This window comes from Leptinotarsa decemlineata, unplaced genomic scaffold, assembly GCF_025532065.1.
Source record: "Leptinotarsa decemlineata unplaced genomic scaffold, Ldec_3_MD MMD2_tig00002082_RagTag_RagTag, whole genome shotgun sequence".
Classification (NCBI taxonomy): Eukaryota; Metazoa; Arthropoda; class Insecta; order Coleoptera; family Chrysomelidae; genus Leptinotarsa; species Leptinotarsa decemlineata.
The window spans coordinates 3189747-3215688 of NW_027412573.1; the positions used below are offsets into that span (position 1 = coordinate 3189747).

The following is a 25942-nucleotide window of genomic DNA, read 5'->3' on the forward strand; positions in this document are numbered from 1 at the left end:
CGAATAACTTCATTTTAAAAAATACTCCTTACTGTCAGATAACAAGTATAGACTCGAGGAGGGGAGGTCGATGTAGGACGCAATTTTATTATCCACGAGTGAAATGTGGGAGAAATACATGGGCGGAATTAAAAACAGAAACTGACGAAACTCTGAAAGTTATATTAAAATCGTTTCAATTCAACAAATTGACCTCAGATACATATTTGGTGGGATCTTCAGTTCAAAATCAACATTATAAAATTTAAAGGAATTCGATCAAGATTTATATTTTTGAAAATGTCCTTGGACATCCCTCACTTGAAAATTATTCATTATTCTTCGATACAGTTGCTTCTCCCTCGTGGAATTCTAGGCAGGCGAAATGTGAGTGACTTGTATCTTGAGAACCTGAATGTAATTCAGCGATGGATTGTTAGTTGCTTTGGTAGTTGACAACAATATTTACGAACGAATGATAAGAAGATTTTTCAATTTCAATGCTCTACACGTTCCAATAAACTTATTTCTACCCAAAAGTGAAAGGGTTTGTCCCAGGATCTTTTAAATGTGACCACTTCAATTTATGTAGTTAACAACTGGTCGGATAGCGTTAGTTGTTGAGGCCAATAAATAAAAATAAGAAGATAATAACGTCATTGGGCAATTTAAACTCCGTCAAATTCAAGGTTTAAGTTAGTCCGGTAAATAAAAGTAATGTAAACTGTTCTATTTTTATTACAATACCTTTTATCGTAAAAACTGAATAACAATAGTGTACCTCAAGGCGTATAAATGGCTGCAAAAATTAATACTGCTGATCCACCTTCATCGGCAAGTTCAGAAAGGTACATTGTTTCATCTATATATTACATTTTTAGACTCATTCTATAAATCAGAACATGCTGAAATCATGTGTTCTTTATTGAGAGGTTGAAAACGTGCGCATTTCTGCGAAACAAGGTGGTAATAGTTTTGAGAATACTTTTTTCAGCGATTTAGAAGAAACCCAAGCCGACTTTTCCGAGGTATTTCAAGATGTTGAGGAAGAAAGCAGTGGAAATCTATCCCCAGCATCACCAATAACCGTGCCGTACTGCCCAAGACCCCCGTCAACAGGTAGGGATATTCGACGTCAGTCAACATATGGCCATTTGTAAAAAGCATCATTGACACATTTCAGGTTCACAAAGATCTCCAAGATCTAGAAGGCAAAGAACTACCTCTTTAAACAAATCTTCCAAAGCTCCAAGAGCAGAATCAATCATCAGAACGCAACACCGTACCATTTACACTGCTGGGAGACCCCCGTGGTACAACAGTGGGGGAGAGAAAGTTGAACCGTTTGTTATTGGTATAAATAGTTTTCACTCTGATATATTGCTATGAAATAGGGTCTCTGAATGAAATATATGATTGATTGATTGAAAAATAGGCTTAATCAAAGGTCTGATAACTTATATTTATTTACATCCTTATCTGCTTTTATGTTGTTTGCACATAATTGATATGGTTTGATGTAAGCTCAAATCAGGATATAAACGAGAGGATTAACTGATTTCAAATACAGATTTTCTGAGAAAAAATTCACTGTTGCTAATCTTCTCATTCATCTTCTCTTCAGTTCATTTGTACAATAATATGAAAATCACATTTTTCGATCTTTCAGAAAAAGACCTTGAGAAAAATACAAGACTGTAAAGGCAAGAATTGGTTACCTTTACCATTCCATATTGATTTTTTTCAAATATATCTAATTCTGAAAAATAATTTTCCTGTACTTTCATTGAAATCACTGAGAGATTTAACAATTTACTTGTTTATTACAACTACATTATTCTGAAATAGCTTCAGATATCAAGTTTGAAGACAAAGTAGATTAAGTATCATACCGCAGGAAAAACTTTTACCTTTTTTCTAGGTATCTGCGGAGGAAGCGCATCAGGGAAAACGACAGTAGCAGAAAAAATCATAGAATCTCTTGGAGTGCCATGGGTCACTCTGCTCAGTATGGATTCTTTTTACAAAGTATTAAATGAAAAGCAACATGAAATTGCTCACAGAAACGAGTATAATTTTGATCATCCAGATGCCTTCGACTTTGAGTTGCTTTACACCACTTTACACAGACTCAAACAGGGCAGGAAAGTTGAAGTTCCAATTTATAACTTTATGACGCATGCTAGAGAAACAAGGACGGTGAGTTTTCAATGAAACATATTTTTACTAGATGAGGTGTTTAATTGCTTAGGAATATATAAAAAAATCTGTCAGCTGTCACTGAGACACTGTAATATATGTGTACTTTTGATCTATTTCTCTGTACATCTATCTACCTCTCAGGCTGTATATGACCTTCCTTTCTTGTTCAATTCAGGTTTTCTTGCTGTCTGAATTGGACATCGACATGTTTCATGAATTGAGCAGGGCCGTACTTGCTTTTTTGTACAATATCATTTTTGTTACCATGAAAATTCTCAATTTGAAAATTTACACTTCAGAAAACTATGTATGGTGCCAACGTCATCATTTTCGAGGGCATCTTGACCTTCCACAACCCCAAAGTCAACGCCATGCTGGACATGAAAATATTTGTTGACACGGACGCCGATGTCAGACTAGCCCGTCGGTTGAAGAGAGACATAAGCCAGAGAGGCAGGGATATGGCAGGGGTGCTCAAGCAGTATACGGGAATGGTTATGCCGGCTTTCAACCACTACATCGCCCCCTCGATGAGCCATGCCGATATAATCGTTCCTAAGGGAGGTGAGAACGAAGTGGCGATACAACTTGTAGTACAGCACGTACAGGCGCAACTTCAATTGGTAAGTTTGTTTTGTCATGAGCGAGTTGGAACGCAGTAATTTTTGTTTCTTTGTAGAGGGGGTTGAAACTCCGGGAAGAACTAGCCCAAGCCTTCGCTTGTAATAAACAACCCCGACCACACACCGTTAGATTATTGCCGACAACCCCGCAAATCAGAGGCCTGCACACTTTCATCAGGAATAAAGATACGCCGAGAGATGAGTTTATTTTCTACAGCAAACGCCTGATTAGGCTCGTTATTGAGTATACGTTGTCGCTGATGACTTTCGTGGATAAGACTGTAGAAACGCCACAAGGGGTTCAGTATAACGGTAAGAAATTTGTTTGTTTGATGAACTTATTGCTCAGTTGTTGATTTTTAGGTAAAAAAATGGCGACAAGCAATATTTGCGGGGTGTCGATTTTAAGAGCTGGAGAAACCATGGAACAGGCCGTCTGTGATGTTTGTAAAGATATTCGGATTGGAAAAATTTTGATACAAACCAATTTGAACACTGGAGAACCGGAGGTAAATTCTAATGTCTTTTCAAAATATCTTGTCTGTACTTTCTACAGGTCATTATTATTCATCATCAGTATACGAGGGTTTCTATTAATCTCTTCATCATTTACTACTGCTCCATTTTTACACACTATATTCTACTATATAGGTCTTATATATTTTGGTTTATTATGTTTAATAACTGATATATTTGTATAATCTTTATGTATATTAGGACATATACTTCTAATAATTCTATTTCTATTTCTAAAGATCATGATTGGTTGAAAAAGGTTTTCAATCATTGGGTAAGTTGGGTTAATAAATAAACTTTTCATCACTATAATAATAATACTCATTCACCATACACAACATAATATGGTCATTGTTTATATGCGTACTTTCCATTGAAGGGCTTTAGGAATTCTCATCCTAAACTTGTATAACCTGCTCTGAAGTATTTGACAACATTATTCCTGTTTTCAGCTGTACTATCTGAGGCTTCCAAAGGACATCAAAGATTACAAAGTCATATTGATGGATGCCACAGTAGCCACCGGTGCAGCTGCGATGATGGCGATCCGTGTCCTTCTGGACCACGACGTCCTCGAAAGCAACATCCTCATAGTTTCACTATTGATGGCCGAATCTGGCGTTCAATCGATAGCCTACGCCTTTCCCCAAGTGCAAATCGTCACGACAGCCATAGATCCGGAAATCAACGATAAGTTTTACGTGTTGCCAGGAATAGGCAATTTTGGAGACCGGTACTTTGGGACTGAACCATCTGAAAGTTAGGCATCGGGTATTTCTGCTGAAAAATTTAGTGACTGAAGCTCCGAAGAGTGGCTTTGTTGTTTTCTTTTTCGGGATTATTGACTCAGCAGAAACATGTATCTAAGCATGTTGAAGTAGTCTGATATCCAAAAATTTAAAATCTAACAAAAAAATGGAAGGATTGGGTCCCAGAACTGATTATATTATGAGGCCTAGGTTGGAAATGAAGGCGAAGAAATTCACAAAAGGGCTGTACAAAAAGTAATGACAAAAAGCCAGGATTTTTTCTATAGTTTGAATCTGAAGGCCAAATTTAGACATTGGTAGGGTATCATGTCAGAATGAGATCATTAATATTCTTATGCGATCTTTTATTATTAGAGTAACATAAAACTGTTACCAAAACCGATTTCATTAATTTGCAATGGTGTTTCACCTTTTCCTTCAAGAGAAGGGTCTGGTTCGAGTAACTCAGATATCAAGCGACATTCAACATTCAATTCCTTTTATCCAAGAGTATTTTTCCAGTACACTTCCCTTTTCCACAATTGCATTCGCTGATTAAGTAGTTCAACAGATTCTGGCAATACAGTTCACAAAAGTACTCAACATCTTTCAAAAGTGTCAATATCAAGTATCCTGTATTTCTTCAAAATACTGAAGTCTACTGGATTGACCTCTTACATCAGTACTCCAAATACTTCATATTTTTGAAGTACCTATTTGAGTCAGTCAAAATACTTCAAACTCAAATAAAAAGTGTCAAGTACTAGTACACATCATAATGTTGCCTGAGATGATGGCGAAACATCCATCGAAAAACTTTGACCGGATGAATACCTGGAAAAGCAACTCAGAATATTTTACCAGCCATGGAAAGCTCCACTGTAATAGGGTGTAACCAGTGGATATATTATTTTGAATCTAAACGCAACAAAAGAAAGCTTCTTATTGATGCTATCAAACATATACTAACTTACGAAGTAATCACAAGAAATACAACTGAGAAATTATTTATGGAATACTTTTATATCCTCATTCAGAGTACTCTTGCTATTTTGAGTATTTCAAGTTCCATCACTACTTGAATATACCATAAGTGTATTATTACTATTATGATATTTATATATTTTCTGTATTCAACACTTTAATCCCAAAATTGTATACTGTGTCCTGCGTCCTAATACCTGTTTGGAAAATAAAAGGTTTTTTTATCAGGCACTTAATGTATTTTTCAAGTATTTGAAGTATTTTTAGTTCTCCAAGTATCTATTTGATGTACTTGAAAGGTTTTTTATTAGGTACTTAACGTATTTTTCATGTATTTGAAGTATTTTTAGTACTCCAAGTATCTATTTTATGTACTTTAAATAATTCCAGTACAAGTATTTCAGCTTTTATGAAGGTACTTAACATACAGTACATGTATTAGAAGTTTTCTGATTGATTCGGCCGTTACTTGATGAAGATCCATAGTGGAGATCAAATCGTGAGGTGTTTTTGAAAAATATATTAGAAGAATATGTAATCATGTACATATTTTTTGTACTTGAAATAATTACATCCACATACGAATGTAAATAAAATAATCTTAAGTACCTCTTTTATATGTAAGTACTTAATGTACAGTTATTTGTACATGTATTTGAAGTATTTTCAATACTCTAAGTATCAATTTTATGTACTTGAAATAATTCCAGTACTAGTATTCCACATAAGGATGTACATGAAATTATCTTGAGTACCTCTTTTATGAAAGCACTTAATGTACAGTTATTTGTACATGTATTTGATGTATTTTATGTACTTATGTACATATTTTATGTACTTACGTACATATTTTATGTACCCAAAAGAATTCCATCATAATACGAATGTAGATTTAATAATATTATTACAAAAAATTGAAGATTTCCACAAGTAGAAAGCAAAACCTTACTTTCCCAAAAATTAAGCTCTCCTAAAAACATACTTACTTCGATCTACTTGTAGGTTCTTTTTTTTAACTAAGTAAAGATCTCTTGTTTTATCTAGGCTGGACGTTAAAAGAAAGACAAATTTTTAAACACAGTTACACACCCTGTCAATTCGAAACTGACGGTTATCAAAAGTACAACTGAATTTCCTTCCAGGATTACGATTGTCAATACTTTTTGTGCAGTCCAAATAACTGAGGGGTACATATTTATTAATTTTTTGTTAGAGACTCTAGGCAAATTGGCATATTTTTCAAGTCATTTAAATAGGTATATGTACTTAAATCTATAATGTAGTTTTTGGCTGGATAATAATTTGCTAAAATAATCAAGTATCAATTCATTTTAAGCAACAGAATTTTGTCAATTCTGTATTTTACTGAAACTGACTTCCATCAATTTTTTTAAGTTGACTCTTCATTATTGAAAAACTTTTTTCAATAAAACTAATAAACTGTTACATAAGAATAGTCCGAGAAGGTAGTAATAGACTATTGAATATTTTGATATAAGATAATAAAAGTGATGCAATAAAGTCTTTTTGTTATTTTGACTTTTAATTTGGTAGATGAGCAGTGCACTCATAATTAATTTGTTTATATATTTGAAGACACATTCAAAATTCAATGTCAGTACTGTTTCGATCTGCCATAGATCCCATCAGTGCTAGGCCACACATTGACGCAACTTTTGAACTCTTCTGTCCCTAAGTGGAACAATCTTAAGCAAGAAATGGTGTTAACAAATCTCTTTACGAAAACGCCATCTATGGAATTGACGGAAAATTAAAAAATCACATATGGAAAGTAAACCTTTTTTCTTCTGGTAGTACATCTACAACTTGTAACAAACTATTTTCAGAAATCATGAAAAAGGTAAAAAAGTAACTCTTACAGATAGTTATAATGTTGATAGTATTGGCAGAAGCCATTTTATTTGCGTCGGTAACTAGGCCGGGGCAAAGTAATACTTTTTTTTTTTACTATGAGTCAGAAAAATGTTTACAAGCTTTTCTGAGAAGTTCGAGAAGATGAGAATGACGACGCTTACCTAGACGCCCTACGCGAGGCTCAGGAATTGTTGAATGACGTCAACGGCAATCCAGATTTGGTTAAGAGTGTCATAACTGGTGACGAATCATAGGTATATGGTTATGACATCAAAACCAAAGTCCAATCATCCCAAAGGAAAGAACCCAGGAGAGCCAAGACCAAAAAAAGCAAGCCAACTTCCATGAACTGTTGAGGTTTTTCCGTTTTCTTCGATTACTTTGGCTTAGTGCATCAACAGTTCTTGCCACATGGTCGTATGGTCAATAAGGAGTATTATCTTGAAGTTATGCGCCTCGAATAAGATGTTATTGGACAGCATAGCGATCAGTGGCGTGCAATGGTAAATTAATTTTAAAAAATGGGTCAATTTGTGATTTTTTTTATTGAAAAAGTGAAATATAATTTATTGTTCTAGGTGACGCTTTCAACATGTTTACCTCAAAGTAAATAATTTGCATCTGAATTAAATGAGTAGTTTATTACAGTAGAAACCATAAAATTCTGAAAAAAAGTGAAACCAACACAAATAACAATGCATAAAGCATCGTACGGTCACTGTTATAGTCCACTTTAACTCCAGAAACTTGTCCTCTCTCCAAAGGTTTGTTCAACCCAGGCATGACGATCTCGTCCAAGGGCTGTCCAACCATGGAAAACTTGGTGGCGCTGGTGATTTTCACTTTCACCAACTTTCCCAGGTACTCTTTCCGCAAAGGAATGAGCACTTGCTCGTAGAACTCGTTATGGGCCACATAGTGTTTCTTGTCATGAGACACTTCTGTCGCTAGTACTTCCTGAATCTGTCCGATTTTGTGGTCGTACGGTTGGTAGGAGTAAAATAGTTCCGTGAGCTGTTTCGTTCTTTGCTTCACCTCTTGGGCAGGTATCCTGGGGAGCAGAGCGGCCGGAGTACCTGGTCTGGGAAAGAATTGATTGATGAACAAGCTGGGGAACTTGTATTTCTTGCACAAATCCATGGTTTCTGCGAAGTCGGCGTCGGTTTCAGTTGGAAAGCCGCATATTATGTCTGTGGCTATGGTCATTCCAGGTACCCTGGAACATGAAACGAGCTATTAATTTTACAATAACTCTACTTGTTGTGCTAAGTAAAAAATCCACACACTAATTTACATTCAATAGGTTTTTCTGTTACTGAACTTTTACTAAAGTTATTAATTATTCTGTTGAAATCTGTTTTTCCACTAACCAGCTGTCAGCCCCCTACGAATGACCACCCTCCAAAGCTGAAACTTGTGCGAGCTAAGGATTAACGGGGCCTTACCTTTCAACGTGGGCTTCCTAACGCTTTATACTACATTCAAAGCCATAGTATATCAGAAAATAACAAAAAAATTATGAAAGTCCGCTACTAGAAAAATCTGGGGTGTATGAATTTTGAAGTAGATCTCACCAACTCAAACAGATCATTTTTCAGCTGATCTCACTATCACGGAAATAGTAAAAGTACAACGTTGGTTGAATTAGATAAAAGTTTACTATTTACTGGATTTTATTCTTTAGTCTACTGCCTCCATTTCAAATGAGAGGCAGAGGAAGTTTTTGTGCTGCTTTTGTCAAATGCAGACATCTATATAGTGTCAGTTTTAGTAGCCACTATCAACAAATTCAGCCATATATTTCAAAACATTTGTTTTTTGACGTTTCTCTTCGGAAAAACATCATCAGAGTTATATCACACAACTCCCTGTCTCGAAAAAATATGTTTCAATAAGAGTCTAAATTTGAATGGAATCAGGCAATGTAGTTTTTGCGTTTATCTCAAAAATGCCTCTTGATAGTCGTGATCTAAAAAAAGACTATCTGCCCAAATAGACAACTTTTGTCTAATTTGAACAATAAAATTACAATTACAATTTTTTATTTATCCATTCGAGCAAATACAGCTATAGGACAAGTCAAAAAACATATAGACATACAACAAAGTACAGTGAGTGAAATGATAAAATAAAATAAATTATGTACATGCATAACAAGGATTGCAGACAAAATACAATTAACATAGGATAGTGAAATAATACATGTTTACAGGTTGTTCTTTAAAAAAACTAATTCATAATAATCTTCTAGGGAGTAGGGACACAGATCAATTAGTATCTTTTTCACTTCAATAAGAAATTTCCGGTTTGAAAAGGATCTATATCTTTGTGGAAGTCGATTATAGAGTCTTAAGCCAAGTACAGTAGGTGAATTTAAGCTAATATTTAAGCGTCTGAAGGGAACGCAATATTTGCCTTTCTGTCTAGAATCATAATTGTGTAGTTCATCTACACGCATATGGTCGTCACGAGCTTTGTGTATATTCTTCAAAAGTTCTAAAATGAAAATACCACTGACTGTTAAAATCCTCATGTTTTTGAAAAGGTCACGACAATTATGGTTGAATGAGACTCTAGCAATACATCTAATAATGCGCTTTTGAGCCAGAAAAACATTTTGTGCATATGCTGATCCACCCCAGACTGCAATACCATAGTTAATTCTTGATTGAACTTCTGCAAAATAGAATGAACGGAGATGATTCAAATTCAATGTATATCTAAGATTTCTGATTTGGTAACATTTTGAGTTCAGTGTCTTGAAAAGCTGTAGACAGTGAGTTCAAAATGATAAGTCTTCGCCCAAAAAAATTCTAAGAAATTTAACACTTTCAGTACTATAAATGCATGTGTTATTAATGTTGATATTTAATGGCGGGACGTTTTTGTTTTGATGAGTATGAAAAGTTACACAATTTGTTTTGTTTGTATTAAAAAGAGGAGACATATCAGAAGACCAGACTGAATAGTTGTGCATTGTGGTGTTGATTTTTGTTTTCAGATTTTCAGAGTTTTCTCCTGTAAAAAGTAGCGTTGAGTCATCTGCATACAATGTAGTGAATGCATCAGTTAAGATCAGAGGTAGCTCATTAATATATAAGACAAATAGTATTGGTCCCAGAATGGAGCCTTGAAGTACCCCAATGTCATTCCTTTGAGGAGATGACCGTGATGTTTTACCACAATGAGAGATTTTTACAATTTGTTTCCGTCCTTTCAGATACGAGCTAAACCAATCATGAATTTTACCTCTTATACCAAATTTATATAACTTATCAAGCAGAGTTTTGTGTTGAAAACAATCAAAAGCTCGACTTAAATCACAAAATATTCCTGTTGGATTTTCACCCTACTCAGTAGCTATTAATACTTTCTCATAGAAAGAGATAATTGCTGTTGTAGTAGAGTATTGGCTACGAAAACTCATGATGATTATCCATAATAACTTTGTTCCTCTCTTGTCTTAAGGTAGAACAAGCAAGTCTGAAGGTAGACGGATTAATGGGCTAGGCGATGAGGAATGATTTATTTCTTTATAGTGAGCTCCGAAAAACTTACTGTGAATTTTAGTGGGAAATTCGACATTGGAAAAAAACAAGAATTAGTTAATAGGTAACTGAATAACAATTCCCTACACTTTCCAATTGGCATATTCATCACACTTTCCGAATACTATATTTTACCTCTCTTGTAGAAAATCCACGACATTTTCAAAGTCAAGTCTGCAATACTGCCTTTTCATGTCAGCTAGAACTTGATCACTGCCCGATTGCACTGGGACATGAAGGAAACTATATACTCTGGGATTCTTCATTATTTTCGCTATTTCTTCCAAGTGTTCCAAGATGTATGGCGGATTAGTCATTCCGAGTCTCAGACGGCACCCCTGAGGAATGACTTCCACCAACTGCCATAACAGTTCCGGAAGCGAAGTACCTATGTCTCTGCCATAAGTTCCTGAAATGAAGTATTTGTGTGATATTATTTCTGAAGTTATATAATTGTTATTATTATTGTATATAGATCCATTTTCGTGATGCTCACATATTGGTTTAATAATTGCTGTACAAGACAAATAAAAGACTTAGTTTTCTCTATATTCAAAGTTATCTTATTTTTTTGAAACCATCCAATAATAATATTGAAAACTATTTGTTTCTCTTTCAAAAAATCAGTAAAACTCACCTGTATCTTCTGAAGTCAACCATATTTCTACAACACCCTCTTCAAACGCTTGCTTGGCTCTTTCTACAATTTGCTCTGGAGGATAACTTCCGAGATCTCCTCTAGCATGTTTCGTCTTGCAGTATGTACATTGGTTTAAACAACCTGTGTTTATAGCTATTATCTCTATCAGAGGGTTTCTCCTCACTTTGGGGAGTAGCAAAGAAGCACCGCCCAATTTCTTTCCTTGCTGTTTTTTAGTCCCGAGCAACTTTACAGTGTTACCTTTCAAAGTTTCTTCAACTACCTCTACCACCCTGTCGATCTGTTGAACACCTATAATACTCAGCCCTTGAACAAAGTTGGACTTGGGGGCTCCTTGAGGGACACAACCAGCGAGCACTAGATATTTGCCCTGTTTTTTAGCAGCCTCGATTTCATTCCTTAAAAGGGAAAAATTTTACTTACTGTAAATCTCACTTTATTATAATTTTCAAGAGACAACAATGGTTTGTAACAGGGAAAATGTTTCACTATTTAAATGAATATTGAACGAAAGTAATTTTTTTGTGCAGTAAATCTGTGTGTTCAGAAAAAAATATAATGAGCAGTAAAATAAAAAACCTTACTCAACTAAAGGTTTGAAATAAATAATTGTTAATTTTTTTACCTGAAATGGTCTTCAGCAGGATTTTTAACTGTGCAGCTATTAAGTAGGTGAAGATCAGCCTCCTCTTTATTATCCGTCAACTGATAACCATATGCAGCAAGTTGCCCTGCCATATATTCTGAATCTGAACTATTGTGGGCACATCCCCAAGTTTTGATATATATTTTTTGTGTGCCTGGAATGTTCTCACCCAAAGGTTTTGGAAGAACATAATTTTCCACCTAAATTAATATACATAATGACAATCTCATGAAAATTATAAAAAATATAAGAAGCTATACATATTATTATAAAGTTTTGCCAATTAGGTGGCATCATCAGGTTATATTCATAATAATGAAAATAAAAATCACTTACTTTCTTTTTCGCTCGTACTTTGACAGCTTTTCTGCTACTAAATCGTTCTTTGGGGGTGATATCTTGAGAGGATATCAAGTCCTCGATATCATTGATTATTTCATTACAAGGTGGTTCAGGAAGTAATCTGAAAGCATTAATTAGACACGTTTCTTAGCATTATAAATATGTTTCTCAACCTCTCTGATTCTATCTCCATTTTGTTGATAAAAAATAAGATTTATCTCCACTAATCATACAAAAAATAGGTTATAAGTTATAAGGACCAACAACTAACTTCCCTTTGGAGGTTAACAGAAAACATATGTTACTTCTTCTTTTTTATATTTTTTGGCTAGGGTGTTAGATCATTCAAAATATTTTGATTTCAATAACCAGGTACATTCCCCTCAATAAAACTAAATAAACTGCTAGGAATCACAAACATTTTGATTTCTTCTATTTCTTCATAATATAAAATTGGAAATGCCAATTTTTTAAACCAGAAAAAAACTTATCCTCGCGGTATCTGGTGGACAAAGGGATCGTTACTCCTATCAGTGCCAATTTTCCACAGAGAGGGCGTTTGAGTTATCAACATTTAACGATCCCAGCTTTCTAAGAATTGTTTTTATGTCTAACCTGAAGTTGGAATTTGAAGTACTCTTCCAATTATTACTGTTTGTTCGACTTTACTGAAGTCAATTGTATTATTACATCAATTAGGACTGTAGACGGGTTTTTCAGAATGTTTACAACATAACCCTGAATGACGCCAGCGTTTGGAGGAAGTTATTTAAATTTTGTAAGTTTTTTCAAATCTGAACATATTAAAAGGAAAGGGGTTTAGAGAAATTCCTCTCAGTGTTTAAGATATCTATTTGAGCAACAGATCAATTATTTAACTGCATATGCCTGTTTCCTATATGATATGAACAAATCTGTATCAGGAGCGTCATTTTTTTCCACTGGTCAATATTATATGAATATTAGGAAACCAAACATTTCATTTAACACTTTGATGGCCGTCTTCATGTGAACGTCATTGGTATTGTTTGGGGCGTTTCATTGTTAGCAACACTGAGCATCTATCGCTCTATGCTGTAGACAACAATGTTGCCAATGAATCACAGTTTATTACAATAACAGGTTATGGTTTTCGGAGCAGAGTTATGAAACACTACTCCAAAAATTTGAAATATTATCTGGATAAATGGCCTGGCAAAAAGTATTTTGGCATGTATAGATTCATGCCAATATTTTTCGTTTTAGGAGCGGCATTAGAATTTTCTATGATCAATTGGAGAGTAGGAGAAACAAATTTTTGTAAGTACATCTTCCAAACCAGGTGATATTGCAAACGCCTTCACTAAATATTTCAAATCTCAATACACGAGCAGTACTTTGTCAACTAACTCACATTAAAGAATTTTCAGACATCTCATTAGCCCCATTACAAACTATTTCCAATACCTACATCTTTGTACAATAAAATGTTTTCCAACAGATTTAAAGACCTGTTGCAGTTAGGTTCTAAAATAAAAGGAATTAGTTTTAGTCATCTCCTGATTATGTTAACTTGATGAGAGAAACGTGTGTCGAGAGACTTTGGTTTAGTTCTGGTTTGGAAAAAATGTTTTTCATTGAATTCATTTCACATTCGAGGTTCTAATTATAACTATTAAGTTAATCTTTGTCTTTCAGACGATACATTCAAAAGGAGACAAGCCAAAAATTACGTGGAGGAACAGATATTGAGAGTGCCTAATCAAAAAGAACAAAATGCCAGCTAATATTAGCTGGGGAAGATATTTGACCTATGTTGGTGCAGCACTGTTAACGATGATGGCTGGTTCTCAAACGGTGCACATATTCTATAAACCTTTATCTGATTTGGACGAATATATTAAAAAGGAAAAAGAAAAAGTGCTGAAGTGATTCGGACAAATTTATGTGCCAGGATTCACAAAAATGATTGAATATAGTTGTTTATTTATATTTTGCTGATTATTCTGTTGAAATAATGTAGTGCTGTTTTATTTATATTTGTTATTGTGGAATTACTTCTCACAATAGAATATTTTGTAACTATTCTACTTGCTGCATTAATTTTAATACTAAGGAAATAACGACGTAATGTTTCATTTACAATGAATAAATTGATTGATTGATAGAAAATAACTTTTTTCGAGACCAATTGCCCTAACACCAAACTGATATTTTTGCACTCGACGCGCGTTTCGCCAACAAAGTTTGCATCCTCAGGAGAAGAAAATTGATCAATTTTATTCTCCGAAACGCACGTCGAGTGCAAAAATATCAGTTTGGTGTTAGGGCAATTGATCTCGAAAAAAGTTATTCAACTTTCACACCAAAGGTTCCAATCTCCTCGTTAATCATCAGTGGTATATGCGTTGGTTGTGAGGACAACAGTTTTATCTTGAAGTATCAATAAAGAAGATAGTATTCAGTGCATTTTTCCCATTTCGAGCTTTCACCATCCTCAAGTATCGAAAAGTGATTCTACATAACACTTTCAAATTGAGAGATTTATAGACTGCATTCATCAAGTCATAATAAATGGTCTTATTAAATTTTTCACCCAAAAACGATTATTAACCTTACTTTAAAGTGGAAGAGTGATTATTATTTCAACAATAGTTGAAAAGAGTTTATTGAACAGATGTATCATTCACCTTTTGTCAATAAGATGTTTGTAACTTCAAAGTATATTTTGACTTAATGTTTGAAATTTTATTCTAGAATACCTGCGTTAGAACTTCTTTGAATTCACTTAAAAAACAAATAAAACTTTTCGGCAATTTGTGTCATAATCAATGGATTCATCAGAGTATTTTATAAAATAGATGAGTTGTCTATTCACTTGTTCTATGCCTATACGAAGTAGGTCAGCGAGTTCTAATTGATAATGAACCATGGGTTGAAGGTTAGGTTAGAGCATTTATAACAGTACATATCAACCAACTCAGACATTCAACCACTGAAAGTTCCATCCGTGAATAAAAATAAAAAATAATTTATAGAAAACAAGTTTACCTTTGATTTTCATTACATACAAATAATTCACGACAATTACGAGACACAATAGCTCTCTAGCTTTTCGTAATGCCAGTGACGTACACTGTCAGAAACCTACTGAGTAGATTTACAATTATTATCACATCAACAGTGGACCCGAACCTCATATGTCAGACAATTGTTCGTAGTATTCGTTATACAGTCTTTGCCATGGCAGTTTCGTTTTGATGATGCCCAATACTTCTTCCAAAAGAGACCGCTTCGAGACAACCTAAAAAATACAAGTAATTGCAATGTTTTTATTTAATTATTTATTTATTTACTCAACGGGTAACCCCCAATTTTTATACCTTTGAAAGTTAACTATTCCAGTAGCTATATATCTAATAAATCAACTTGCACAGACAAAATTAAAATGAAATTGTGATTAAAAAAAAGTCTGATAAATCTATACCACGTAGAGTATATTTGAGAGATGTGAAAAAAAACAATATTGGTCCCATTGACATTCGATAGAATTCTGGACAAAGGAGAATGTTTTCTATAATTACACCTACGAAAGTCAAGACTGAAAGTTTGGTGCATGTGTGCATGTGTCCATCTTGTACTGAGTTTGAGCAATCCAATAGTAGAGCGAATGATTTCTAGCTGGCATGTTCATTTTGTAAGCAACATATCTAACAAATTTATTCTGAACTTTCTCAATATCATAACTGTGGTTGAAGTAAGTTGGAGACCAGATACAAGTGCAATACTCAATCACTGATCTAACCAATGCAAAGTATAATATTTCAATAGAAAAAATGTTGGTAAAATTTTTAGTTGATCTGCATATGAATCCTAACAGTTTCATCACTTTGTTAGATATGTGTTCATACTGTAAATGAAACTACACTTGTCATCCATCATAACACCCAGATCTCATATAGATTGTACACATTCCCACTTCTTCCCTGCAATACTATAACCAGCTGTATAAAGGTTTAATGACTTTGAAAAGGAAATACTTTTACATTTTGCCACATTGACATCCATATAATTTTAAGGTCCATTTTAATTTTCGCACAATCCTGCAACAAATCTATTGCTCTAAACAGTTTTAGATCTTCTGCAAACATCATTATTTCACAGTGAGTAATTTTTTCTTTGATATCATTCACTTCCACTTGTTGTTTGGGGGAGTTTGAGATGATGTAGGTTTAGAAAGAGACATATTGTCATTATGTTGTGTATTATACCAGGTGGCAACAAAAATAATTGTACAATGTGTAATACTCATTTCTCATGATGATCTCCTACCAGGTAGTAATGGCTACATCAATCAATGTATTTAGACTTAGGCACCAATGCATTAGTCAATGAGATTGAGTCTTTGACAAAGTATATTTTGATTGATCGATTTTTATTTGCAAAAATTATTTGCATCAACCTTTAAAGAAACCTTCAAAATTTACCTCGTCATTATCCAATTTCTGTTTCTTGGCACTGGAATGGTTAGGACCCATGAGATCGTCCAATATCATCCTCAACCTACACTCTGGACCTGAAAAAAACGTTTCAACAACATTCTCATCGCTCTCAGTGCTCATCCACAAATACCTTTATCTAGTAAATGGTTGACAGTGGCAATCAACCAATACTTGTACTCCGTTTTGGACTCCAACACGTTAGTGGCAGTGATTTGAGATTCGAGGAAGCTGAGCGTTACGCCGGGAGGCAAGGTGGCCATGTTTCGTTGTACAGGCATGCACCTTTGGAGGGAAGACAACGGTAGGTTTGAAGGAACTCTTCGAGTTAGGTTTCCAGCTACTCCGGAAATGGGATCTAACGGGTTCGATAGCTGAATCCTGGAAAAAGGATCTTTAAAAAGAAATTCACTACTCTCGTTATTGAAACACAATTTCGTGAACAGTAGTTGATGGAAACTAACTCAAGTGAAACAAGAACATAAATGTTCTGAAGGAATTCAATACTATATCATGTTTCTTGAGGTTAATAAAGTTATTATTCTTATTATATTGCTTACCATGTTTGCAAATCCATACTGTAGGCATAAGCTCTTCCATCAGTCAAAGTTATCACAGGCTGGTCAGAGGGGCTCAAGCTGCAACTATTTAAAGTTCCTGAAAAAACATAAGCGGAAAATTATGTGTATCCAAAGTGAGTAGGACTATTCGACTCTACACTGCAATCCGCGAGGATTTATTGTGGCTCACACCTATTCCAACTTGATCCAATAAATTCTGCTTCTAAACGAATTCAGTGAACCACAAATATGTGGTAGTCTCCGTTCGTATGTGTTGTTTCCTGTTTTTGGCAACCAAGTATTGCCCATCTTTGCATTTGGATCGCTGATGAAGCCAATAGCCGAAAACACGTGTCCAGAGTTTGCCCCTCTCTTTTCTAGAGTACTGTTCTGTGAATTCGCTTTTTTGATATAAATCATACACACTCGATAATTTTTATTTTTTTTTTGTAAAGACATATATATTGCACCTGTGCAACGTCTTCTATTTGGAAGATTTGTAACAAGTTACTTCGTATATTAATGAAAAGCTGAAATTAATTTCATTTGGTCGGGACGACCACTGATTGACCGGTTTTGAAGTACTTGCTCCTCGTCATTACAGGGAAGGTGATTTCCAAATGGAAGACGTTGCACAGGTGTCTGATGGTTTTACTTCAGCTTTCTGCGCTGCACTAACTGGATTAGTTGTCATATGCACCTCTCGGGAATATGTTTATTATTCTGACTTCCACTCTAGAGTATGTGTTCGTGGAGTTGTTTCCGGACTTTTGTCTGCAGGTGGCACAGTGAACATTCTACTGAATCAAATGCAGATAGAGCTTATGAAAAACTTACCTTTTCCTGACAGCAAACTTCTGACAGAAACCCTGCAAAGGATACTCTTCCGGTTTCGCAAATCCCACATATGCATTAGTCCGGTTTTTGTCAGTACCAAACAAAGTCCGCCGAGGGATAGGCTCAAAGAAGACACCAGGTCTTCGATTAGGAGAGGAGGCAGAGGTCTTGCACCGGTTTTGATATCGAAGACGTTTATGGTGAGGTCCTCGCAACAGGCCACTACAGTCGTTCTGTTGGATCCGAGACATCTTATTGAAGATCCTGTTGATGTCAATGGGATTATACAGATTTTTGAGATTTCTGTCAAGATGAAGTATACGGAAGCGTAGAAGGACAATAATTTTTTTTTGTGAAAATTCCGACTTTGAAGGTCGAAATTTTTACTTTACATCTGAAATATAAGCATTTCAAATTGAAAGTGCAACACTATAGGTAGGAATTTTGAGTTGCAAAGTCAAAATGTTCACTTCACAAGTCAAAATTTCAAATTTTGACTTTATAACTCGAAATTGTGACTTGTAAAGCCGAAATTAAATTATCATCCCATATAATTTCACACTTTTTTATCAGTGCCCCGAATTTAGAGTCATAACTTACAGTTCAAGGTTGAATTAGAAAATGAAAATATGTGACCCTTTTGCGCTTCCCTAGAAATCTTAACTCATATGATTCTCATAGACTTAGCACTTACCTAAGTATGTATCCCATTTGGGCTCTTTGTCGTTCATACTTTTGAAGGCTTCAATTTTCGATAATGAACCTTTTGATGTTTTGTGGCAATTGTTGGTCACCTTGAATTAGATTTCACAATGTACTGAGATGATTTTATAACTAAAACTTATATTGATATCATTTCTAGAATTGATTTCATTTTTATTTCCATTTCTGTATCTGATTATAAATATTATGACATGTATAGATTGTAACCCCACACCTGACACCATATCATTTCTAGAATTGAATTCATTTTCATTTCCATTTTTGTATATGATTATGAATATTACGACATGTATAGATTGTAACCCCACACCTGACACCACATCATTTCTAGAATTGAATTCATTTCCATTTCTGTATCTGATTATGAATATTATGACATGTATAGATTGTAACCCCACACCTGACACCATATCATTTCTAGAATTGAATTCATTTTCATTTCCATTTCTGTATCTGATTATGAATATTATGACATGTATAGATTGTAACCCCACACCTGACACCATATAATAATTCACAATTCATTACACGGTGATAGAGGTATATCCACAGTACTTGGCTATATAGTAAGAGCATAATAAATTCACAATGAAAAGTGTTTTACGAAAAATGAAATTGGCAGAGTTTTGTTGAAAATACTTCCCTAGAATGGAATGAATGGAAACCAAAATTTTACTTGTTTTTTGAGTGTGCGAAAAAGAAGAATAGCTGAATCTGATTTGAAAAGAAGGGAAAAGAGGAAGAAAACTTTTTAATTCGTTTAAGCTGGACAATGTTGAACCAAATCGAAAATTGCAGTTCAAAATTCGAGAAGATGCGAATGTGGCAGCCTTAAAAATAGTAAATAGGAGATCAGACAATATTCAGAAAGGAAAATAACAGTTTGAAAGAAACCTTACTTAGATTAAGTTACTGCAGGATATTATCAGTCAGTTGAAGCTGATACTTCAGAAAGAAGTGAAAATTAAGTTTCAGGATTCGCACAAATGATAAAAGTAAAATTACCAAGTACGAAATTTTACTGATTTTTCTTACCAAATAACTCACTTTCTACTAGAATGATTTTTCTGTACATGAAGTGAAGTTTTACTCTCACCTGCAATTTCATTGTTCCCCCTTCTTTAGTGACAGAAACTCCCGGTGGCATCTTCAGCGGATCCAATACATTAATAAACTTCACGATAGGTTCATCTCCAGGCACTTCGCAGCACATCAGCTGATTTATCTGTATGCCCGGTGTTTGCGCGACCGCTTTGCTTACCCCCTTTGTAGGATCTCTGAAATCGCCCCCAAAAGGTTCAGAAATTACAGTTTGAAGTTGGGAAGTTAACTTACATAACAGAGGGCTCATTCGGTTTTGTCACTTCTTGCGGAGGTTTTACGGTCTCCACTATAATCTGGCTCTTGGTAGGAGAAGATTTGCTGAAAGACGTTTGACTGGCAGATGTTGTGGTTATCCTAGAATGTTGAAATATGGTGCTTTTTTCAGTGTATGGCATAATCCTCATTATGATAAAAATTGGCTCTAAGTAGGCTGTCAAATGTACCGAAATTGAATGAATCTGAGAGATACTCCATACCAAAGATCCCTAAAAAAGTTTACTGTGAGATTTTCACTTTGAAAGATTTATAAAACATCAAATCACATGTCAAGGTTTTGTAAATCTTTCATAGTGAAAATCTCACAATAAACTGTTTTAGTAATTTTTTTCAGATATACCGAGAGATCTCAACAATTTGGCCTAATTTTCTTATTAGTCAGTGGGTTATGCTTTAAGACAGGCAGTAAACAAATCTAAAGAAATGATCTTTAAATGTTCAAGCCCGTCTCGGATATACCTACAGACTAGGTTGAATGGACTGACGCCCATCAGAAAATAACTACTTCACTGGCTAATACCACGAACGGCGTTGGATTATATCCGCACAGCCTACTGACTAATAAGAAAGTTTTTCTTCCTTATTCAGAGGAATCAGGTAAATTTCGGATATGCAGTTGGTGAGTACCTCGTCCACTAGATGGAGTGACATTTTTGATGTTCGCTCCAACTTAGGACGAGGAATGAAATACTCTGAAAAAATTTCGATTTTCAATTATGAAATATCATTGATTTTAGGTCGATGTTGGTAACTATCTTCCACTGCTGAGTGGCTAATGAGTCCGAAACCGGTCTGCAAGTGTGCCCGTTCCAAAATTGAAGGTCGACTCTTTCAGTTGTATTGCCAATTGCATATGCAGGACATTTTCTGTGAAGATTCCTGCACTGACGCCTATCGGATATGATCCAACGCCGTTCGTGGTATTAGCCAGTGGAGTAGTTGTTTTCTGATAGGCGTCAGTCCATTCAACCTACTGTGTAGGTATATCCGAGACGGGCTTGAACATTTAAAGTTAATTTCTTTAGATTTAATTTGGCCTAATATTCAGATAGGTCCACAATATTCAAGATCGCTTATAGTTCCTTTGTTCTTATATACAGAAATGCATTTGGTCTGCTTCACTCTAGAGAAAGTTCACTTGCTCACAGTTAAGTGCAACAGCTTTCAGTACTTTCTCATCAATGCCATCTATGGCTTTGGCAGTTCTGGATGCTGTTTTCTATCGTCTTTATTGGTACTACTGGAGTCAGAAAAAGGCCAATCTAACCTTCTCATGACCTTTAAATAGGTTTCAATTTGACAATGTATGAGTAAAGGTGATGACATTTCTAATTGCGAATACGTCATCTGTGGGATAGACCGAGAACTAAGTCCTCGAATATCAAAGTTAAACAAGGCATTCCAAGTTGCTTTTGAAAAAATCTCCAATATAATTTTTCAGGCTAAAGTAGTAGGGGAAATACAGGACAAAGCTGACGAATCTATCAAAAACATAACCCAATGGTGTGGTGATAATAACATATCTCTGAATATACATAAGTCAATAGCTGTTTACTTTAATACAAAAAATGCCACTGTGAACCAGAGCATACTACTTAAAACTGAAGAAACATCATTAGAAAACTCGACCTGTACAAAATTTTTAGGGGTCCACTTCAAAAACTCACATGGAACGATCATGTTGAACATACATCCTCAAAACTGAGCTCATATTGCTTCATTATTAGAAACTTGCGTAACACAGTGTCAATGGAAGTACTGAAACTACTATATTTTGGCCTTATTCAGTCATGCCTGTCATATGGTCTGATTTTCTGGGGAAAAGCCCATAATAGTGGTCAATTATTTATCACTCAAAAAAAATTATAAGGTGTATGCTGAATTTATTTAGCAAAACATCTTGTAAAAACCACTTTGTTGAGCTGGGTATTATGTCATTACCAAGCTTGTACATTTACTCAATAATTGTTCACATCATAAATAAACATAACTCTCTCAAAATAAGAAAGGATGTTCACAATCATAATACGCGGCAGAAGGACACCATCAATTTATGTTTCTCTAGATTATCAATCGGACAGGAGAATCCCAATTATATAGGAATCAAATGCTACAATAAAATATGTGAAATTGAGAAATTGAGAGAACTCAGCAAAAGTTTATTTAAAAATTATCTAAAAAAGTTTTTAGTACAGAAATGCTATTATTCAGTTCAGGAGTTTTTGAATGAAAATTTTGACTCGGACCACATGAAACAGTAGTCTTTTGATTCAAATTTTTAATAAATAATTCTAATTAGTATTGATAAACTTATATTTTATTTATTAATTTTTAAAGTGTGTACATGTACCTATTTATTTATATTAATTTATTTTATTTTATGACCAAAAAGTGAAATTGTAATATTATTATAACCTACTTATTAGTGACGATTCCCATAATGTATGGTACTTGTATTGTAACATTCAGTGGAAAATAAATTGTCTTGTCTTGTCTATTCTCCCATCTTTAAGAATGGAAATATATGCAAATGAAGTACTTGACCACTTCAATGATCTTAGGATAGAACAAGATAGAACTTGTTATTTTGCCACCTGCACGATTTGATTCCTCCCAGAGAGACAGGAAGTGATCTATTCAACAGTATAACATTCGCTAATCTGGACCAGGCAAAAACGGCCTTTGTCGACTTCATCGAATCTTGAACACACAATTTTTATGCTGACGGAATTATTTGACTTGTATTACGTTGGTAAAACTGCACTAATTTAAATGGCGATAATTTCGAATGAATTGAATGAGTATCCACTGAGATATTACAGTTTAAAGTAGTCTCAATCAAACGAACAAAACTTTTGAAACAACCTAATGAAAATACGAACGATTTGAGAATACTTACTCCGGAATATCATCCCCGACATCTTTGGCAACGTTTGGCACAGAAGTCAGCAACATCGGAGTAATCCGTCTCTTCCCTGAGGGCAACCTCGTCTCCAGCTGTTTGTTCGCAGGCACCAATATGCTCTGATTGGGTTTCGGGGATTCGAACGAAACGTCTTTGCTAACCGGCTGCGGTTCTTGCACGTCAATTTTCAGTGCTGTGGTCGCGCTTTTCTCGTTCATTTCTTCGATGGCACTGAGTAGTTCAGGATTTTCGACTATTTGGGAGCCCGTGAAGCTGGCGTTCCAGTTTCTTTGGAAGGATTTGTGGTACACTCGTTCGTAAAGTGCATTCTGGAAAATCGTGAGGATTGAAAAATGTATTTACCTTGCTAAATATCAGTAAACTGTATATTTCAATGGCCATCGGGGTATCAGCCAGGAAAGTAGTTGCTTTCCAGCATGAATTTACTGTGTAAGTACCTCGGGAGAGAGTAATGTTTCAAGATTGATAAATTTGTCTATAGGGACAGTTTTCAAAAAATAATAATAGATAAAATTTGCAAGAATTCAATGTGTGAAGTACTGAGTAGTAGCTAATATTTCTTCATATTAGGGACATTCCTTCGCTTATAGCTTGATTACTTACCTTTTCGTCCATAGACAGTGGCTTCCCAATTTCTTCCTGGGTAAAAGTGATGCAGGCCACAGTGCCGTCCCACGAACAGGCAAGCAAATACAAACCATTGCTGCTCCAAGAGATATCAAGAACGCTGTCGTTGAACAGATCCTTTATCACAACCAAAGGCCTCTTGAGGGAAGTCAACCAAACACTGATTGATCGATCTCTCGACCCGATTGCACAGCAGCAGTACTGAGTAGATTTCGGACTGTCGTGTTTTTTGAGTATATTCGAATTGAAACGCTGGAAAAAGATTATTGAAAATACATGTTAAAACGATAGTAAAAGTCTACCGACCACACAAGTTATAGCTTTCCGGTGTCCGACAAAGTCTTTGTCCTGTCTCCAGCCTTCTCTCTCGATTATCTGAGCTGTTGGACCCCCTCCGTTCATTGCATGGGCTGATACTAAGTACTGCCCGTCCGGTGACCAAGACAGTCTCAGAACATGGGTGGTGGCGGAACATTCCGTGAATGGGTCTGTTACAACTTCCTGCTGAGCCCAGTCTGATGTTCGCCAAATCCTCAAAGATTTATCATCAGATTGACTAGCAATGTATTTCCCTACGGGGTCCCACGTGACACCCTTCAATGAATATTAATAATACATAGATTGTATGACAGAAGTCAAAACAAGGAATTATTAAGTCAATTGATGCACTTTCATTGGTAGAGGTTCAAGTCGAAGTTTTGATTTGCCAATTCTTTATCTTTTATCAACAAGTAATTTGGTATCAAACAGTTCAGAAATTTGTTCATCTATAATACTACTAGTACTGCCTTTGAGACCTCAATGAAATGTACAGAGCATATAGAATGAAAGTTCTTTCATATCAACTGATCAAAATATATAAGGATACCTGGATAAAACCACTAAAACATTCACACGAAGTTATACATGAAAGGAATATGTAGGTGACGTTTATTTTTTACATGTTACCTTTCTATATTTAACGACTCATATGTTGAAAATAACAGGACTTTCATGTTCTGATTCGTTGTCGATAAAAGAGGTTTTGTAAGAGATGCAACACAACCATCTTTCATCATGTCATTTATGAATTATTACATTTATAAATCTAGTTTCAATCTTACAATAGACAGATAAATGCTGTCATATTCATACCTTCACCATTCCGGTATGATTTTTCAAGACAGATATTTTTTCGGGAAATTTCTGGGCATTCCAAATGATAACGGTATTGTCGACACTTCCTGAGGCCAGCCAACCATCGTGAGGGGCCCATGAGATATCCAAAACATCACCGTTGTGAGAGTTCAGAGTGTGTACGCACTTCCACGTTTCAATATTAACTTTACCGCTACCAAATATTGAAGAAGTACCTTCATTAGACAGTCTCCAAATCATGACTAGTTTATCATCTCCTCCGGAAGCTAAGAGATGCCCTGCGTTACTCCACCTAACAACATTGACACAGGCTGAAAGGGGGATAGCACAATATTTCAACATTTATTGGTTCTTACCCAAGTGATTGTCCATTTGACAGATCATTTTGGGGATTTTCGGGTTAGTTTCTTCATTTTCGTATAGGACGGGACCAATGTTCCATATAACAATACGTCCTCCTGATCCACCTTGTCCTCCTGTAGCGAATCTTCCCCATTCGGGTGGATGTCTACTGAAAATATGGGCTTGCTATCTGAAATAAAAGAAATACATGAGAGTAGTAAACATACATACAACTGCTACTAATTACCCTCATGATTCACCCATATAGGCTTGAGAAATATCATTTTCTATATGACTATTTGGATTAGAACAATTATTAATTAACACCATACATCTTTGAGGAATATTGCCTATATTTTCTTAAAATTCAAAAAATAAACTTCAACAAATACAAATATGTTTGCAAATCGGTCGCCAGTCCGATCCTGGATTCTGTACTCAGTAATGCCAAGTCCGAAAAAACAGAACCCCTAATATTAAATAGGGTACGAGCTTCATTGGAAAGTACATATTTGAAAAAATGGAGTGTAGGTGAAAGCAAGAATGGATTTCGTATAATTGAGTATTATCATCTACTGCGACAGTTGGAAAATGCACGTGGGTTTTTATTCTGTCAAATATTTGATGTAATATGATGTGGTTTTGAATTTGAACCTTGAATTTGAATCTTCCCTAAACGCAAGGGTTAATTGTTATCTTATAATGAACATTAAAAAATCACGGCTACAACCACAACATACTAATAAGATCTACATCAGTCATGATGAAATATCAATGATAATAGAAAAATCACTTGAAATTTTCAGC

The 25942-nt window shown here is 35.0% G+C and overlaps 4 protein-coding genes across 4 annotated transcripts; 2 read left to right on the forward strand and 2 right to left on the reverse strand.

Moving 5' to 3' along the window:
- The first annotated feature begins 642 nt into the window (after nt 1–642).
- Nucleotides 643–6586, forward strand: l(2)k01209 (uridine-cytidine kinase-like lethal (2) k01209). The gene is made up of 8 exons (XM_074176838.1): nt 643–827; nt 974–1098; nt 1163–1333; nt 1901–2178; nt 2481–2804; nt 2861–3116; nt 3168–3313; nt 3773–6586. Exons 1-8 carry the CDS (start codon nt 775–777, stop codon nt 4082–4084), a joined length of 1665 nt encoding a protein of 554 aa, XP_074032939.1. The 5' UTR covers nt 643–774; the 3' UTR covers nt 4085–6586.
- A 964-nt stretch (nt 6587–7550) lies between these two features.
- LOC111515594 (threonylcarbamoyladenosine tRNA methylthiotransferase) lies at nt 7551–12569 on the reverse strand. The gene is made up of 6 exons (XM_023171807.2): nt 12299–12569; nt 12120–12246; nt 11763–11983; nt 11114–11535; nt 10612–10885; nt 7551–8144 (listed from the first exon to the last, which is right to left on the reverse strand). Exons 1-6 carry the CDS (start codon nt 12316–12318, stop codon nt 7571–7573), a joined length of 1638 nt encoding a protein of 545 aa, XP_023027575.2. The 5' UTR covers nt 12319–12569; the 3' UTR covers nt 7551–7570.
- A 647-nt stretch (nt 12570–13216) lies between these two features.
- Nucleotides 13217–14132, forward strand: sloth1 (sloth 1). The gene is made up of 2 exons (XM_023173072.2): nt 13217–13424; nt 13803–14132. Exons 1-2 carry the CDS (start codon nt 13271–13273, stop codon nt 13889–13891), a joined length of 243 nt encoding a protein of 80 aa, XP_023028840.2. The 5' UTR covers nt 13217–13270; the 3' UTR covers nt 13892–14132.
- Nucleotides 14133–15089: 957 nt separating this feature from the next.
- Hira (histone cell cycle regulator-like protein) lies at nt 15090–25579 on the reverse strand. The gene is given in 15 exon segments (XM_023160332.2): nt 15090–15408; nt 16592–16680; nt 16737–16984; nt 17164–17260; nt 18001–18264; nt 18695–18794; nt 19820–20000; nt 20059–20181; nt 23003–23337; nt 23633–23908; nt 23963–24250; nt 24791–25104; nt 25150–25293; nt 25296–25325; nt 25383–25579. Coding segments are annotated over 15 exon segments (2634 nt in total). The 5' UTR covers nt 25420–25579; the 3' UTR covers nt 15090–15300.
- Nucleotides 25580–25942: the final 363 nt, after the last annotated feature.

Coding starts and splice junctions, on each gene's coding strand:
- LOC111515594 (XM_023171807.2), bottom strand. CDS start 12,318: ATGGAGATAGAATCAGAGAG. Junction 11,984..12,119: donor AAGTACGAGCGAAAAAGAAA/GTAAGTGATTTT, acceptor ATATTAATTTAG/GTGGAAAATTATGTTCTTCC. Junction 11,536..11,762: donor CCTGCTGAAGACCATTTCAG/GTAAAAAAATTA, acceptor TTCCCTTTTAAG/GAATGAAATCGAGGCTGCTA.
- sloth1 (XM_023173072.2), top strand. CDS start 13,271: ATGAAACACTACTCCAAAAATTTGAAATATTATCTGGATAAATGGCCT. Junction 13,425..13,802: donor AGTAGGAGAAACAAATTTTT/GTAAGTACATCT, acceptor TTTGTCTTTCAG/ACGATACATTCAAAAGGAGA.